Source organism: Carettochelys insculpta, chromosome 21 (assembly GCF_033958435.1).
Source record: "Carettochelys insculpta isolate YL-2023 chromosome 21, ASM3395843v1, whole genome shotgun sequence".
NCBI classification, from domain to species: domain Eukaryota; kingdom Metazoa; phylum Chordata; order Testudines; family Carettochelyidae; genus Carettochelys; species Carettochelys insculpta.
In genome coordinates, this window is record NC_134157.1 from 10619016 (window position 1) to 10635650 (window position 16635).

A 16635-nucleotide genomic window follows, 5' to 3' on the forward strand; every position below is an offset into this window, starting at 1 on the left:
CATGGGCAAGATGGAGGAGGATCAGCTCTGTGTTCCTGGAAGGCATGGGGCCGCAGGCAGCTAGCCCTCTGTGCTGTCTGGAGTGTGCTGGGCCCACCCCCACCCCCAGCCCACGTGGCGCTCCAGCAGCAACTCAAAGGGTCTGGGTCTACTGCAATGAGGGTGGCAGACAGAGCTACAGGCCACTTTGAAGTGCCTGGCCTCAGGCAACTGCCCCCTGTCCACACACACACCCATCAGCATGCCTGATTATGGCATTGACTGGGGTGAGGCAGAGCAAAGGGTAGTTAGTTGTATTGTCCTGCTGTGTTTGGAACACGGTTTCATTGCAGTGTTACATTCATTCCCTTACTGTTGTTTCAAAGTGTGGTCTAGTGGCATCAAAGCACATACAGGGAAGACATGTTGAGGAGACCGATCCTAGTGCTGGTGGCTCAGCATAGCTCTTCCCCATCCCTAGGTTCAGTTTCTGCTCTATCCCACCTCAGCTCCACAGGGAGACTTCTGTGGAAGGGGGAGTTGTGATCTCTATTAGTAGGAGTTCTGACCCAGCCCCAGCTCCAAGGCCCACATATGCTCTCAGCAGTGCAGCTTGCTCTGTCTGAAGAACTGGCTTGTCCTTAAGATGCCGAATCCTTTAAGGATTGGCCAGGGTCTTAAAACTCATTGGCAGTATCATAATTCCTGTTTTACACAGCTCACTGTTTCTGTTTAGCGTGCCCCCATCACCAGAGTTTCTAAGTGTCTCACAGTCCTTAATGGATTTATCTTTACAACACCCTTGTGAAGGCAGAAAATTCTGGGCAATTGGATCTGGATCTCGTTTGCCACTGTATTGCTCTGACCCCTAAACATTGTCCCTTTATTGCTACCTACCATTCCACCTCTTCTGACCTCTCTCTTTTTCTTTCTCAGTGAGGTTGGAAGAACCCTGAACCTTCTCTCCCTTTTCTGACCACCTGTTCCACTCCATCCTCCTCTGACTGGGCACACTGCCTTCCTGGCTTTCATTAAGGACCTTTCCCAGTCCAAGAACGACAAATGATCTAGCTCAAAGCTTCTCTAGCCTTAATGAGTTGAGTTTTCACTCTGATGTCCTGGGGCACTATCAGAAAATCAGATCAACCCAGCAATGATATCACAAGTTGGAGAAAGCTTCCAGACGGCTTGGTTGCATCCTTTCCAGCAATCACACAGCCAAAGTCCTGGAAAATATGGGCCTAAGTAAATAAAATCTGTGTAGAATTTGACAGCCTAGTTCTCCTTTACCCAGGTGACCTCGCTCAGTTTTGACATTCCAGCTAGAAAGCCTTTTACTCGGGAGGCCAACATGTCAAACTTGCAGCACTCACACAGATACAAATGAGACATTAATCAGTAGTGAGATTAGGAAGGTTTGGTTTCATTTTTCAACGTTTTGGTTTTGTGATGTTTGGCCTCAATGCGCAGCCCCTTGGCCTGTTTCTAGGACTTAGACTTCGCTTCTCTAAGTGACGAGTAACCTGCTGAATTCATTTGGTCTCATTCTTCTTTATCGTAGTGCATCTTTGATCATATCAATCACTCTGTTTTTAAGAAGCAAGTGTCTTCTCTCCTGTCTTTCAGTATTAGGTTTTTATTATTTAAAGTCTAGTAGCACATATAAACCCCATCTGATAGATTGGATTTGCTGGTGCTGTATGCACAAACAGTAAGAGACAGTCCCAGCTGTCAAAGATCTTATAGTTTAAATAGGCGAGATAGACAAAGGAAGGATCATCACCTTAATTTTGCATGTGGAGAACTGAATCTCAGAGAGATTAAATGACTTGTCCAAGGTTGTCCAGGAAATCACTGGCAGAGGTGAGAATTGAACCCCCTGAGTCCCAGTCTTTTGCCTTAGCAACAAGGCATCCTTTTACTTTTGTTGCCTTCCACTTTCATTTCTGTGAAGCTGTCTTCTACCCCAGCCACTGCTCAGTGCCTGAGGCTCTTATTTTCTCCAGATATGCTATACAATCGAATCTGTTCCTAGACGCCTCACATATAATGAAACTCCTTTTGTTGTGAGGCCGCGCTAAAACCCACAGGTTGCTCTCCATTTTGCTTACTGTGCTCCTGTGCTTAGGGAGACATGACCTGACAGTAAGAAGGTTCCATTTTGCATTCACCACCTCCTTGATCATGCCCACTCTGGCTGGGCATCCATACTGACTCCTAACTCACATTCTAGAGCCTGCTGGCTCTCGGGTAAAAAAGGGCGAGGTAGATTCGTGGAAGGCAATTGCTGATGTCCTTCTCAGGAGCCCAGAGACGGCTTCCCTAGAAAGTGTCTGAAGAATGTCTTGCAGGACCGGTGTAGAAGGCACAGCCCATTCTGGAACCAGAGGGGCAGAGTGGAGCAAAGAGGAGATAAAATCCCTAGGCTCTGCTCTCTTCTGGTGAGTGTGGAGTTAAACTCCAGCCCTGTGTGGAGCTATAAGATGTATATTCCAGACATTAGACAGCATCTGAAGGCTGAAATGCTGGATCAGCAGCACTCGCCCCCACCAGGCTGACAGCAGTCAGTAACCTTTTGTAATTACTAACTCAGCTCAGATGAGAGCAGCCTTGATTGGCCTAATTCATTCCATCTGCCAGGACTTGCTGCCCAGCAAAGGTCTCAAAGAGAATGAGGCTTTCAAGGGTATTCTGTATCCTGCTTGGCAAAGGTGGGGTTCTGTCACCTTCCATCAGGGCTTGTAGAACTTGGCCCCATGTGTGCATCTCTGTCTCAGTGATTTCCCGGCTTTGCTGCACTAGAATCACAGAGCTGAGCCGATGGGGGCTTGTTCTTAGGTGGTGAAAAGCCAGCAGGCTGGAATTCCTAATGTGGGAGCCATTCCAGCAGGAAGCTGAGTATTAATGGTAGGCCTAGCAGTTCTTGAAGCTGCAGTTTGCAGGATCTTCCTAAGGACAGCTAGAGTTACTTTAGTTATACAGCTGCAGTGTCATATTAAACCCTGCTATACAGTTTTCTGACCAAGACAGTTTCAGGAGAAGCATATGGCCTTCTGGCTTACTCCAGCTATTGGGTTGTTTTTCCTATCAGGAAGGAAAGCTCCCTTCGCCCCTTTGCCAGGGAGGTCTGCTCTAAACTCTTCCAGGTGGTTATCTCTCATCTGAGCATGAAAATTCATTCTGATTGTGTGATGCAACACAGCAGAGGGATTAAAAGTTTCTGAACACTTTGCAACAAAATGTATTTAATCAATGCCGAACACACACACACACACACACAGTCGAAGCTGTACTGCTTAAATGTGCGGCTCCGTGGCTCATAGCTGGGCAGATATACCTGGTGTCAGCCATGCATGACTAATGGTTCTATAACCCCAGTCCTTTAGAGTTTAATGACAAAGGGTACAGCTTCTAGTTTCACCTAAACCAGGCCGATCTAATCAGGAGGATCCCTTGTCCCCATAATAATATCACAGGAGGACTCCTGCTGGTTCCAAAGATAGTGAGTTTTAGGAAGATAATCCACTAATAACTAATCCACTTTTGGAGCTGGGGTCCTTAACATGATCTTTAATTTGCTATTCATTATTTCCCGTGAATTGCAATTTCCCTCCTGCATGTACTGAGGTGGCTTTGCTGGTATCTTTCAATGTATAACTTTACACACATCAGAAGGGACAGAGTGAGCTATGGCATAAATGCAGCAGTTGCCCTTGCACTAAACAAATTGTGGGTCACGGGAAAACGTGATGTGAAAAGAACCAGAAGGTCTATAGTTATTTGTTCCACACGAAGAAGCTCTGTGAACTAGAACTCCTGAAGCTTCTGGCTCATAGAAATTACTTTTGTGGGCCTGGGATGTGATCTCCCTTTGTGCTGCTGAGCGGAACACCTCTGTACGAGGAGAGTTAGGCTGAAAGCATTTCAGGGCACTCTGTGACTTTTGCACAGAAAGATATTCTGCCTCTGTGCTCAGAGCGTGAACACTCCAACAGCAAAACACTAATTTCCTACATTGCATCTCCCCTCTGGGGCCCCATTCTTTTGGGTGTTGCTTTGGCAGCAGCCTGGGGGATTGATTCATTGCTGGCATTTCTCTTTATAAGCACAATGTGAAACACTCGGACACCTCCTCTGATCAAACACCCCTGCTGTAAGCCCACGATTGTGTGTTCTCCCTCACTCTGAGATTGAGGACTTTTCACCTGTTCCTTACTACAGTATCTCTTCTCTTTTTTAACCGTGGGACACACCCCTCTCTCTCTCTCTCTCTCTCATTATTTTGTTACTAAGATGAGACGCACAGGACTGTGTCGTGAAGTTCTGATACAGGTTTAGATGTGGTGTGTGTCAGGCAATTGAGAGTAATGTACTTTTTAAATCGAGAAATCAAATATGTTTTGGCTTTGGATAATTGTAGGTGGGCTGCCCCACACTGCTCGTGCCCAGATACGAAGCTGTACTGTACATAATAATCAAAACAAAAAGCAGTCAAGTAGCACTTTAAAGACTAGCAAATAGTTTATTAGGTGAGCTTGCATGGGACAGACCCACTTCTTCAGACCATAGCCATACCTCCCCCCATACCCCTCCACTCTCTGATTTGCTCACCTTGATTATCTTTTTCTAATTTGTTCTCCTTGCTTACTGTTTTTGGTTCTCTGTGCCTTAAATATTGAGTCTGTTCTGGTCTGGCTATGGTCTGAAGAAGTGGGTCTGTCCCACGAAAGCTCACCTAATAAACTATTTTGCTAGTCTTTAAAGTGCTACTTGACTGCTTTTTGTTTTGATAGTGTATAGACTAGCACGGCTTCCTCTCTGTTACTATTGTACATAATAAAGTGCATGTTTTGTTTGGGCCCCAATTATTGTTCAGAGATATATTTTCCTTTTCTCCTGCCCTTCCTCCTTCTTACCCTATCTCAACTCTGCCCAGGGTTCCCTTCAAGCTGAGCGCTTGGGTGGCCAGCCAGAAAAGATTCACATGCTTCTCAGCTGATTAGCAGAGTGCCCACGGTGGGAAGCATGCATTTCTAATGGTGGTGCACAGCTACATGTGCCTTGGTGCATATAACCAAATGTATTCTGCACGTGGATGGAAAAAAGTAGACAAAACTCGGCTCATCACAATCATTGCAAACTGATTTTTATTTCAGATTATCTGTATCTGTGGCACTATGTAGGAAATAGTATCACCCCCATCCACAAGCACTTACGTCAATCTTGAGCTGGAATCTTTTTAGCCTGTTCAGGTCTGGGACCCTCCGTGGAGTCTCCTTTTAAATAGCTTATGTGATCGGCTCAGTTATGAAACAAATACACTTTTTCTTATGGCTTTCTGTTACCATGTTTGACAAAGGCAAGCTGGTTTTCAGAACAAACCCAATTGCTTCACCCAGGGTGCTCCCCCATCCTCTCAGGACAAGGGATGGCGCGCAGCCACGTGGGATTTTTAAGGCTTTGGTGGACAAAAAACTAGAAAATGCTAAACATTAGGAAATTGGAATAATCTACTGTTAGCAAGGAGATGGGTTGGATCATGCAATGGGTCTTGTCCATCTCTGATGACTCTTATGAGTGGTGGCATTTCCACTGACCTTCTCCTGAACATTTAGAGAAGCAATCATGTTCATTAAGTTCCATAATAATTGAGTGCTCAGCTATTGAGCTGAGTGGCTCTTCTTTCCTTGGACTTTTTTTTTTTTCAAGAACTGGAGTCTGTTAATGTAAATGTAAAGTCTGTCCATCTTCCATTCTCAAGTATTTAGAAGCATTTTTCTATGTTGCACTCTCATAAGAAGGCCAGGTCTGGATGGACTGGGGCCACATTCTGTATGGGACACACCCTCCGTAGCATTTGCTGCTATTTGCCCTTGTCATCATGCAAAACTTTTATAAAGATGACTTCTCACGTTTGGGTTGGAGGGAGACGCACCCTTTTTCTTTCCACTCTCTTCCCCATTCAGTAGAGTGGGTCTCCCAAATCTGATTTCCTAACCAGTTTCTCTGGTGAGACATGTGTTTCTCCATGCCCAGAGAACAGGGATTTCTTCCAAGTTGGAGAAAACAAAGATCTCTTACTGGGTCATCTTGCTGACAGCTCAGTGATAGGCTGTCTGTTTCTTAATCTGGCTTTATGGTTGTGATTCTCAAAGCGATCTAAGCCTCATTGAGAGGACGCCAGTGTTGAGTGCTTACAGAAGTCCCAGGATAGATTTCTGCAGTAGGCTGACATTGAGAGATTTCAGTAAATTTGCAGTACTTTTATAGGGAAAGTTGATCAGTACTCTTAGCTCTTGGCTGTGTGTTCAGAAATCCCAAGGAGATTGGCTATTTAGAGAACAACCAAGTTCCACTTACCAATGAGTAAGCTGGCTGTATTTGGTGTTTCCTCACCTATATGTTTGCAAGAGAAAAGCAGCCTGTAGTCCTCTCTTCTAAAACTTTTCACAGCGGGCACAAGTAGGCGTAGTTCTCATGAGAACTGTTTCCCTGTTCAGATTTGGTGTTGGAAAACGCATACCTTGCTCAAGATTGCAATGACTGATTACAAAAGCTTTGATTTGTCACCAGTTCTATTCGAAAGCGGGGCCTGAAATGAAATTTCTGCCATGCAGTGCATCATATAATTTCCTTGAGACCTGGGTCGTTTTGCAATGGGTGGTGTCTATTGTAACTTTCTTTGGTGATGTGTACTCAGGGTGATCAGGGACTGCTGGGTGTTCCAGGAGATATTGGATTCCAGGGAGACAAGGTAATTGCTTTCTATTTTTCTTCTTACATAGATAACATACGTAGCTGCCAGCTTTCTCAGCTCATGTTTAAGCCATGTTCTTTTGAAAGCTGCTGTTCCTCTCGTCATAAAGGCACAGTAGTTATTTGCATTGCACCTTCAGATACACCCCCCACATTGCATAACTCTGAGATCTTCTGGAACCAATGTCAATAGAATGGAATTTTTAGACATGCAGTGCTGTATTGGAAAGCAAGGTCCGTAACCCCTGTGACAGGGTCAGGCAGGCAGATTCTGCTAGGATATGGGGAAAAACATCTCAAGCCATCAGCCTGAGCTAGGGAAGCAGCTAGGGCAGCAATGCAGGTGAAGTGAAAGCACTGAGATCAAGGAATGGGAGCCAGCTGACCTGACTGCAGGTGTGCTGGCAAGGGGTTAAAAACCCTCCTGGTGAAGCAAGCAAGTGGGAGAGTGAGAAAGGAGGTGGAGGAGTTTGGAGAGCAGTTAAGAAGACTAGCCCCATAGGGAGTGCTTATAAAGCCAACCTGGGAGGGAAGAGTGGCTGGGCTCGCCTCCCCCAGCAAGGCTGGCAGCCCTGGCTGTGACTAGGGGAGGGAAAGAGACTGAGTAGGTAGCCAGAACAACAGAGGTGGGGACACCCAGTCACAACTCCTGCAGCAAGTGAAAGGCTATTTTGAATAGAACTGGTCTGCTGGTTGCTGTCAGCGAGCTTGTCTGCTACAGAGATGTCGGCCTCGATCCAGCAAAGCACTTCAGCATATGCATAATTCTAAGCCAAAGCAGTTCCATTGATAGCAGTGGAACTATGTGATGGGGTTCAGGGGTCCCCCTGCACTGCACCCCGTCCGCTGGCAGGAGTGACTCTCACTCAACAGGTACAACAGGAGGTTTATTAGGCAACAGATGCCCAGTTTCTCACATAAGCGACAGTACAGCAGTCAGAGACAGTCCTTCCAACCCGTTCTGGGGGGAAGACCCCAAGGGGTGCCCCTCTGGGGTGTAGCTTTCCCCCTCCTCAGGCTGGCTGCCTTCCAGCTCTCCCTTTCCCTAGCCTCTATCTGCCGCCCCCCGATTCAAACCCAGCTCGGCTCCTCCCTCCCTCTTTGTTCAGGGCAGAGGTGTTACCTGTCAGTTGTAGCCCCAGGGTCATCCTTAGCCACTGGGAGCTGCTCTATTTGCCTCTCTCATCCAGCCTGACTTACACATGCACTCCCCCCACTCCATCACAAACTACCAGCAAGATTAATGCTACCCGCATGCTTATGTGCTTTGCTGGACTCTCTGCAGTGATCATCACACCTACCTATCAAACCTTATGCATTCGTAGGGCATGTTTTGTGGGTACAGCTCCTTGACATTGGTGTGTGCAGCACGGCTTATGCAGGGGTTGAACTTGGCCCCTAGGATCTAGAGGTCTTTAGCACGTGTCTGTGCAAATACAACCACGGAGCAGAGAATTTTAGTCAAAGAAAGTATGTCTGCCCAGTCCTGACCTACAATCCAGTAACAGGAGCGCCTGTGCTAGATGTGGCGAGCGTAGAACGGTATCCAAAGGTCTGTTTAGCTCTTGGGGTCAGGGGGCAGAGGGTGCATTGGAGCAATGTGTGTATGTCCCACCAAAGAGATGCTAGAAGGAGATGTGTGCTAGATGTCTGGGTGCAGAAGAGAGTGCCTGCCTTGGCCAGGGAGACCATGTAGTAGAGGGGAAGTGTCAGTGAGCTGGGTCCCAGGGATCAGATGTGTCAGTTGCTTGTGTAAGCGATGTAAGAGGCCTGCCATCCAGAGAGGATAGTGGGTGAGTACCTGCTAACCAGGGGTTGGTGTGTGTGAACAGCTGCATATGAGCCTTTAGGCATTGAAGTTGGAATATTTGCCCATCAAACTCTGTGGATCAGAGTTGGGAAGCCCAGAGATCCCCACACCATGGGATAGGCTGTGCTGGAATTTCAGCTGGAGAAACCACCAGTCAGAGAACTTGCTACCCAGCTGGCCTTGAGGCTCACTGAGGGTGTTAGAGAGAGATGTCTAAATGCACAGCAACATTCACTCTAGGTGTCCTCCTAGGACCCAGCCCTCAATAAGCTAGTGACTCCTAACGTCTTCTCCCTAACCTTGGAGAAAGTCTTCGCCAGCCAGGCACTGGTGACAGTACTATGTACCCCCAGGAGGCAGCCCAGCTGACCCCTTTCTCCTCCCCTTACCCATGCAGTGGCATGCTGGTGCAGGAATGCCCATGGTGAAAAGAGAGAGACTTACTCATGGAAGGCTTAAGCTGTTCTGCCTTGTCCTTCCATGCTGTGGTCACTGACCCCTGCCCAGTTGTGGGTATGGCTGGAGTTGTCAGGAAGAAAAGCTGCTGCAGATGCCTGGGGTGGGGGCTTTGCTGGGGTTATTTTGCATTTGTTTAATTCTGTTTACTGAAAATTTGCTTCTCTGTTTCCCAGGGCAGTCAGGGTTTTCCTGGGTTACCAGGAGCCCGAGGGAAGCCAGGTTCCCCTGTAAGTAATGCCTTTCACCATCTTCTGCTTCCTAATCTTTCCTCTAAAGAGTTCAGTGCCCAGCTGGAAAGACGGCTCAGCAGGGCGGATGTTATTCTAAACAGCAGCCCGCAGCTGTCTCGCATTCACCCTTGTTTTCTGATTTGGCAGGGAAAAGTTGGTGACAAAGGTCCCGTTGGATTTCCAGGACCACCCGGCCCTGAGGTATGTGCCTTCAGCTCTGATCATTCAGCTGCCTGTCTTCCCGGGCAAGCCTTCATCATTCCCCAACCTCCTAAGCAAACCTTTCTCAGTTTCCCTTTGCAGTAACAGACATTTGACAGCTACAGGCTGCTTTGAACTCCAGCTTGGGTTTTCAGTTCAGCAATCCCAGAGCTTCTCCCCTCCCTGCCAGTCTTGGAAACAGCTCTTCTGGTGGAGCCATCAGTAGATTAGCTGGAGTTATTTGCTCTTGACTGAAGCAATAATGTTTCCTATGGAGGCAAGCTGATGCCTTTGTTGGCAAAGGGCAGGTGAATTTAAGCTGAACTCCTCATCAGAGGGCTGTGCTGAAATGCACTGCCGGGCATCGCACTCACAGCCTGCCCCAGAGCTGCGCTGACAGGTTGTGGGTGGCATAAAGGCCTCCTCTTTATGCATTGTGTTTGTACGGTACCCTCCCTGCCCACTCCATGCAAGCCTGGGGGGTTTCCAAAGTCAAAACTACAGGCTATGCAATAGGCCTCTTGCGCATCCCAGCCCAGCTGCAGTAATGTGTAATGAACCCAGGAGGATAGAGTTCTCTTGGGCCACCAGTCCCAGCCCTCTCTCTGCCTTAGTGTATGACACCAAGGTCCCACTGTTTGTAGTCTGTCTTCTAATCATTCCAAGGATGTCCACAAAGTCTCTTGCAATGGGATGCTTAGCCTGGTAGAAAGACAATTTGAGGAAATTACTGCTCTCCGTTTTTTTGTTTTGACCTCCTTCTGCAGCATCATGCTCACTTAAATGAGAGGTTTTTAAAAAAAAAAATCACTTAAATCATTAAGGCTGTGTCTACGCTACCTCCCTGCTTCAAAGGGAGGGTGATACGTAGGGTATTGGGAGTTTATTAATGAAGCGCTGCGTGCATAAGCTGCACTTCATTAAGCAAATTGCCCCCCTGCAGCAGCTTCGAAGTGTTAAACTTGCCAAAATTTTGAGGAGTAAAGGGACTTCAAAGTTGCCCCTGGCACTTCGAAGTACTGGCAGGTGAGCTGCAGCTAGACGTGAGCCAGCACTTGGAAGTTTAACACTTTGGAGTTGCTGCGGAGGGGAGTTTGCTTAATGAAGTGCTACATATGCACCGCAGCACTTCCCAACACCCTACTTACTGTCCTCCCTTTGAAGTAGGGAGGTAGTGTAGACAAGCCCTATGAGTGTTTAGCACCTTTTCCACCAAAAGTTTCCAAGTGCACTAAGAAAGGTGGTATCATCCCATTTTACAGGCAAGGGATCTGAAGCCTCAAAAGTTGAAGTGAGTTGCCCAAAGATATGACAAGTCAGTGGCAGAACCCAGCTCACCCAGCCCTCTCTCCTTTCGTATGGAGCAATAGATATAATGATCACAAATGCTCTGGCCTGTCCAAGCAATGTCCCATAGTTGTTTTGGTTCCATGACTCTCAGCTAACCACGTAGCTCTGTAGCCTACCATCTGCTGCTACCCCCTTCCCAAGGAAAAGGCTCTTTTCCTGAGCCAAACTCTCACAAAGTTTTCATGCTCTCCCTTTATTGGCCAGAGGAGAGGACTGGGGTCCACTCTTCCTTTCTGGATGATCATTCATCAGTCATGGTGAGAACAACAGTGGGGTTTTCATTTCAGCGGGTTCACCATTGTCCTATACGGGCTCAGTTCTTCTCGGTTTGTCCTTCGAAATTATATTATGGGTAACTTGGGAATCTTTTTAACCAATTATATTCCTGTTAGAAGACATCCCTTTTGTCCTTGCCCAAAACCACATTGTGATGCCTTCAAGCACCAGATGAGATTCTCTGCAGCGCATTTGTGATTTGCTCCCTTATTAATGATCAGAGAATGTACGTTGTGAGCGCTTGCAGTGTTGGCTGATAAACTATTTTCCTTTCATGAGAGTTCTGATGTTTGGCTGGGTCTGGAATGGCTCTCTGTCCAGTGGTATTGCTTAGTAATCCTTGTTCTTTGTTTCTGTTGGAAATGATTACGGATGCCTTTGTTTCTTCAGTGAGTGGGTTGTGGGTAGAACGGGGGTCACTCTTTGTTTAAGACAACAGCTAAGGAGCATGTCAGCACCTTTCCTGATTCTCAGCCTGCTTCCCTTTGTCATTCAGGTGGGCAATTTATTTCTCTGAGAAATTAGATTACATACTGACTCATAGGTGAAATACAAACAAAATTGCTATTTTTAACCATGTGATGAAAGGGAGGCCCTTACAACGGTGCATTTTCCAAAGAAGTGAACTCAAAAGGGGTGGTGATGGAAAGGGTGCCTTGTTCTTACATAAACCAGTAACCTGAGATCACTTTTCTACTGTTATCCCCTACCACGTGTTGGATTTTATCTGATTATTTCAGAGCTGCTTCAGTCCCAGCGGATGCCCCACAGCGGCCAGGACTTGCACAGGGCTAGCAAATAAGGAATGTCACAATATGGAGCATCACGTTAAATCTTTGCCTGAGCTCTTAGAACAACACAGGAAGCCTTTCCAGAAAGCTCTCTAATGTAATGCCAACCATTTCTGATTCTCTCTAGGGCTTTCCAGGGGATATTGGTCCACCAGGACAAAATGGCCCCGAGGGCCTGAAGGTGAGCAGCTCTCAGCTAGAAGCCTTGTGCTGAGTTGGAAACAGCTAGTGAAAACACAGATGGGGGGGAAGTGTGTGCAGGTTGCGGGGGAGTAAGGCCTAGAGAGCATTCTGGCTGAGACTCCGGTTTGGTTTGGTTTGTTTGGATTGATGTCCCTCCAAGAGTAGGATTTTTTTTTTATTCAAAAATAAAATTGACATTGGATCCTGTCCCATGGCAACGTGAGTTGGAAAGAGAGACCTGTCTCACTTTAACAGACCCTCCAGGCTCATGCATCTTTTTTCTGAGATTCTGTTCTTCTGGATCCATTGCAGGGAAAGCCCGGAGCACGAGGTTTACCTGGGCCGAGAGGACAGCCTGGCCAAGAGGTAAGTGGCCACATGGCTTCCAAGGTCAAATGCAGTTCTTTTCCAAGAAACATTCCCTTTCCAATCACGTCAATCTTTTGCCTAAGTGGGGCCCAAGGTTCCAACCCTTTGCTCCATCGGCACCTGGAAGTGAGGACTTCATTTCAGTCAGCAAACAGAAACCTGCAAAGTCACAGATTCACTGTGGTTAACACCAAAAACTACGTACTCTCCACAGTCTATGCATCCAACTCCTGCTGGCATCAGCAGAGACGGAGCCATCATTGTTCCCTAGCTGAGCGCTTGAGTGGCCTCCCAGGAAAGAGATTCAAATGCTGCCCACCTGAGAAGCAGAGTGGCTATTGTGAGCAGCATGTGTTTCCACTGGTGGGGTCCATCCACGCATGCCTGAGCGCATATACCAAAATTTTGGCTAAGATCAAGTGTAGAACAAATCAAGCTGCTGTGGGAGGTTCTGGGAGGAGGGAGGGTATGGTTTTTGTGGGGCCAAGGCATGGAGAGAGGCAGGGTCTGCTTCCTCCTGGGCTTCCTGGGTCTACCTCGGTTCCTCCCCAATGCCAGTCTTCCCTGTAAGCTGAGTGCTTGGGCAGCCCCCACCCCCACCCCACAGGAGAAATTTGAATGTCACTCAGCTTATCAGAACAGCACCCAGAGTGCCTGTCACCAGCAGCATTTATGTCTACTGGTGGTGCATATGTGCATATTTCTTGGTGCACATGACAAAATTTATTCCACACATGGGTGGAATTAGCTTCTTTCTATACCTGATCTTGGTGCCTTCTTCCACTGACGCCCCTACACCCACAAATCTCCTTTCCTGGCCCATAACCCCATGTGCCTCTGTTCTGTATTCTTCCACACAGGGCCTTCAAGCACATTCTCTAATGCAAGGCCCTCAGATCCTGGTCTTCCCCACAGAGTGACGGCACGTAAAACACATAACAAACAGGATGTACCCATTCCTTCAGGGCTTAATTCTCCTCCTCAATAGGAGAGTTGCCATTGACTTTAGTGACTCTTAAATTGGAAACGCGTTAGGGGTGAGATGGTGAGCCTCACTCTCCTCTTTCTCACAGCAGCTCTACACCTGCCTCGCTCCAGTGACTTCTCCATAGTTTCTCCTAATTTAAATTTGCCTGAGTTCAAAATCAAGTTCTTTGTCCTTTATCGTTCAAGAGCCTTGTACCTTTGTAGCTGTGTACAAATAATACACATTCAGTGCACAAACTCGTAGTATTTTGTAATAGCAATAATAATTCCTAGCCTTATTTAGCCCTTGTTGTCCATCGGAGCATTTACAAGCATTAACTAATTCACCTGCCTGGCCCTCTCCCCTATGAGACAGGAGATTATTTTATCCCATTTGCAGAGGAGGAAATCAGGCCACAGATTAAGTGGCTCAGTGAAGGTCTCACAGTCATTCGGTATCAAAACTGGGCGTCCTTCACTTCCAGTCCCATGGTCAGTCCGCTTGACTGCCTGGGCTCTATTAGTGGTCCTAACGGTCTAACTCAGAATCACAGGAGTAGTGCAGCAGGTGGGCTAAGAGTACTTTGAATCTCTCTTTCTTTGGTGCGTTTAAGCTAGACACTATTGAATTGGAAGGGACCTCGGAGGTCATGAAGTCCAGGCCCCTGCACTCACAGCAGAACCTATCGCCATCCCCGACAGATTTTTTTTCTTTAAATCTAATCTGCCCCAGACCCTTGAAAAGCACCCTCAAGGACTGAGCTCACAACCCTGGGTTTACAGGGCCGATGCTCTAGCTGCTAAGCTGCATCCCCCCACCCCCCTTGCAATCACCATTCTGTGGCTTAATTGAAGGTATATGAGAAACTTCAAATGTGATCCAGACTAAACAAAACTAACCAGGAACCCAGATGCAGGGCCCAGTCCAATTGCCATGCAACCCTTTGGGGTAGGTCATAGTAGAGCCAATCTAGTGTCCTAGTTGAAAGTGAAGGCAAAACCTCAATATATTTGCCAGTTTGATACACGGGAAAGTCTGCCAGAAAGCTTTGCACCAGAGGCAGAAAAGCCAGGAGTTCTCCAGAGTTTACTTCTTTGGCCAATCCAAGCTAATCAGTGGCCCGTGATCAAATAAAATACTTTGTGGGCCAAATGCTTCCCTATGGCAAGCCCACACAATTGTCTTTAACTTCTCTGGGAATTTCCAATGGGCATCCATAGGCAGGGTTTACCCTTGGGTTTATTCCTCTGGCACTGGGCTGGCTCCACAGACCAACCTGGCTGCACTGATTTGGGATGGGCTGTCTCAGTGGTGGGGTCTCCTGGAAAGAACTGCTCTGATAATCTTCTTCCTTCCATATGGATCAGATGGAACTGCTAAAATGTTATGACAAGCCAGGTGGTGCTTAAGTATGGGGATTGTGCATTTAGGTGATGGTTATACCACAAACTAGCATTTCATAACCCTTCTGGAGCCCAAGAGACCTTCATGATTTTCTTACTAGTGTCATTTTTTCCCTTCAGGGAGATGAAGGACCCATAGGGCCACCGGGGTCCCCTGGTCCAGAGGTAGGTTTCACAGCTCTCGTGTCCCTAATTAGCTTACCAGGCATTTGAGATAGGAAATAAAGATGAAAGATTTGGACCCTGTGTTTCAGTCAAAGAATGGTCCTTCTGGAAAGCATCGTATTGGTTTTGTGTGCCAAGGACCTGATCCAACATGCATGGAAATCAGAGGAAAGATTCCCACTGGACATTGGCTGCATGTTGTCTTAATATTCAGTTAAGTGTGGGGCTAGATTGAAGACCCAGATTTACATCTTCAAACTTTGGGATAGTTCCAGTCAAACTCCGTGACTTGAACCTTGCTCCATAATTCACCCTCATGTTGGTTTCTGTGATTTGAAACTATGTCCTTGCTCTCATTTGACTACTGCATGAATTTGGAAAGGAAAAGAGCAACAAAAAGAATAGATTGAGAAATACAAAGATGTGAAGATTGGACTTGAAAAGTCCTTTATCTGCCCCGTAAGTTGAAAGTAGGGGACCCTCAATTAAAACAGAGCAGTATATTTGGGACAAAGCAAAAGAATATAGTCATATCTGTGGAACTTACTGCTGCTGGATTTTATGGCCTATCAGAATAGTTGCAGGATTGTAATACAATGGTAATTTAAATCTCATCCTCTGGGTGCAATCTAACTGATCTACAGATCAGGTAAGGAATGTCTTACCCCAGAAGCAACTTAATGCTATTGACCCTGAGTGCTGATGTAGAGATTTTCACTGCCCTCCATAAAACGAGATATTGGCTACTACCAAAGATCAGACACCAGACTGATTCTTTAGACCTGATGCTATAAATCCATTACCACTTCAGCAGCTAGTCCCTAAACTGGAGCAGCTCTCTCGGGCAGGAGGTAAGTTTAAACAGGACCTTTGGTTTGGAGGTGTATTCTTGCTTTGAGTGATAAGCATGGGGCATATATAGCCACGCACAGAACCAACAGCTCATACTATTCTGTACTGGCCAGCAGTGAGGCAACACAGCTGCAAGAAAGCTCATCTTGGCTGAATTCTAGCTGCTACCAGTGGAGCAGTGCTGCCCGGAGGCTAATGCTCCCAAATCCCAGCTAGTTTCAATGGAGTACTGCTGTGACAAAGCTTGTATGGCAGAGATCCAGCAGGCACTAGGAAGATACCGCCTTCAGGGGCTCAGGCGTCTGGAGCCAGAGCTAGCACTAGGGGCAGATGGTTGCTAGGCATGTTCAAAGGGCAGATAAAATGCAGCGTTAAAAGGGCAGCAAAAAAGATCTTCCCTTAATTTCTTAAAATGCCCATGCTGCACTTCTGCTGTAGTGCTGAAGAGATGGAATTCACCTGTTGGTGGAGCAGACACATCCTTACATGGGTAGTTTCTTTCTAGAGCTGGGATCCCAGTCATCCAGAGACTGGGCCAGGGCATTGTGCCCTGGTGCTTGAAAAGTTGGCCTAAGTTTGTTGTAAGCTGGCTTCTTTGGGGGACTCTAATTTGTAAGCAAAGATGAGCAAATCATGGATTTTTCCATTTGGCCTCTGTACTGGAAAACCTGGATTAATTTGTAACCAGAACTGATTTTTGTTTGTTTGTTTGTTTGTTTTTGCTTGTTTCCTTTGTGAAAAGGAAAAAAAAAAACTTTGCTTGTGTCAAATATTTTGAATGACTATTCAAAATGATGAATAGTAGGAGAGAGGTAGCTGTGTTAGTCTGTACTCCAACAAAACA

The 16635-nt window shown here is 46.7% G+C and overlaps 1 protein-coding gene across 5 annotated transcripts in view; it reads left to right on the forward strand.

Moving 5' to 3' along the window:
* The window catches only part of LOC142023834 (uncharacterized), a 260378-nt gene that overhangs the window by 137605 nt on the left and 106138 nt on the right, over positions 1-16635 (forward strand). For all 5 annotated transcript variants that reach the window (XM_075015186.1, XM_075015187.1, XM_075015188.1 and 2 more), the window contains 6 exons: positions 6680-6733; positions 9178-9231; positions 9382-9435; positions 11980-12033; positions 12348-12401; positions 14895-14939. In XM_075015186.1, coding sequence (XP_074871287.1) covers positions 6680-6733; positions 9178-9231; positions 9382-9435; positions 11980-12033; positions 12348-12401; positions 14895-14939 — 315 coding nt within the window. The remainder of the gene's footprint in view (positions 1-6679; positions 6734-9177; positions 9232-9381; positions 9436-11979; positions 12034-12347; positions 12402-14894; positions 14940-16635) is intronic.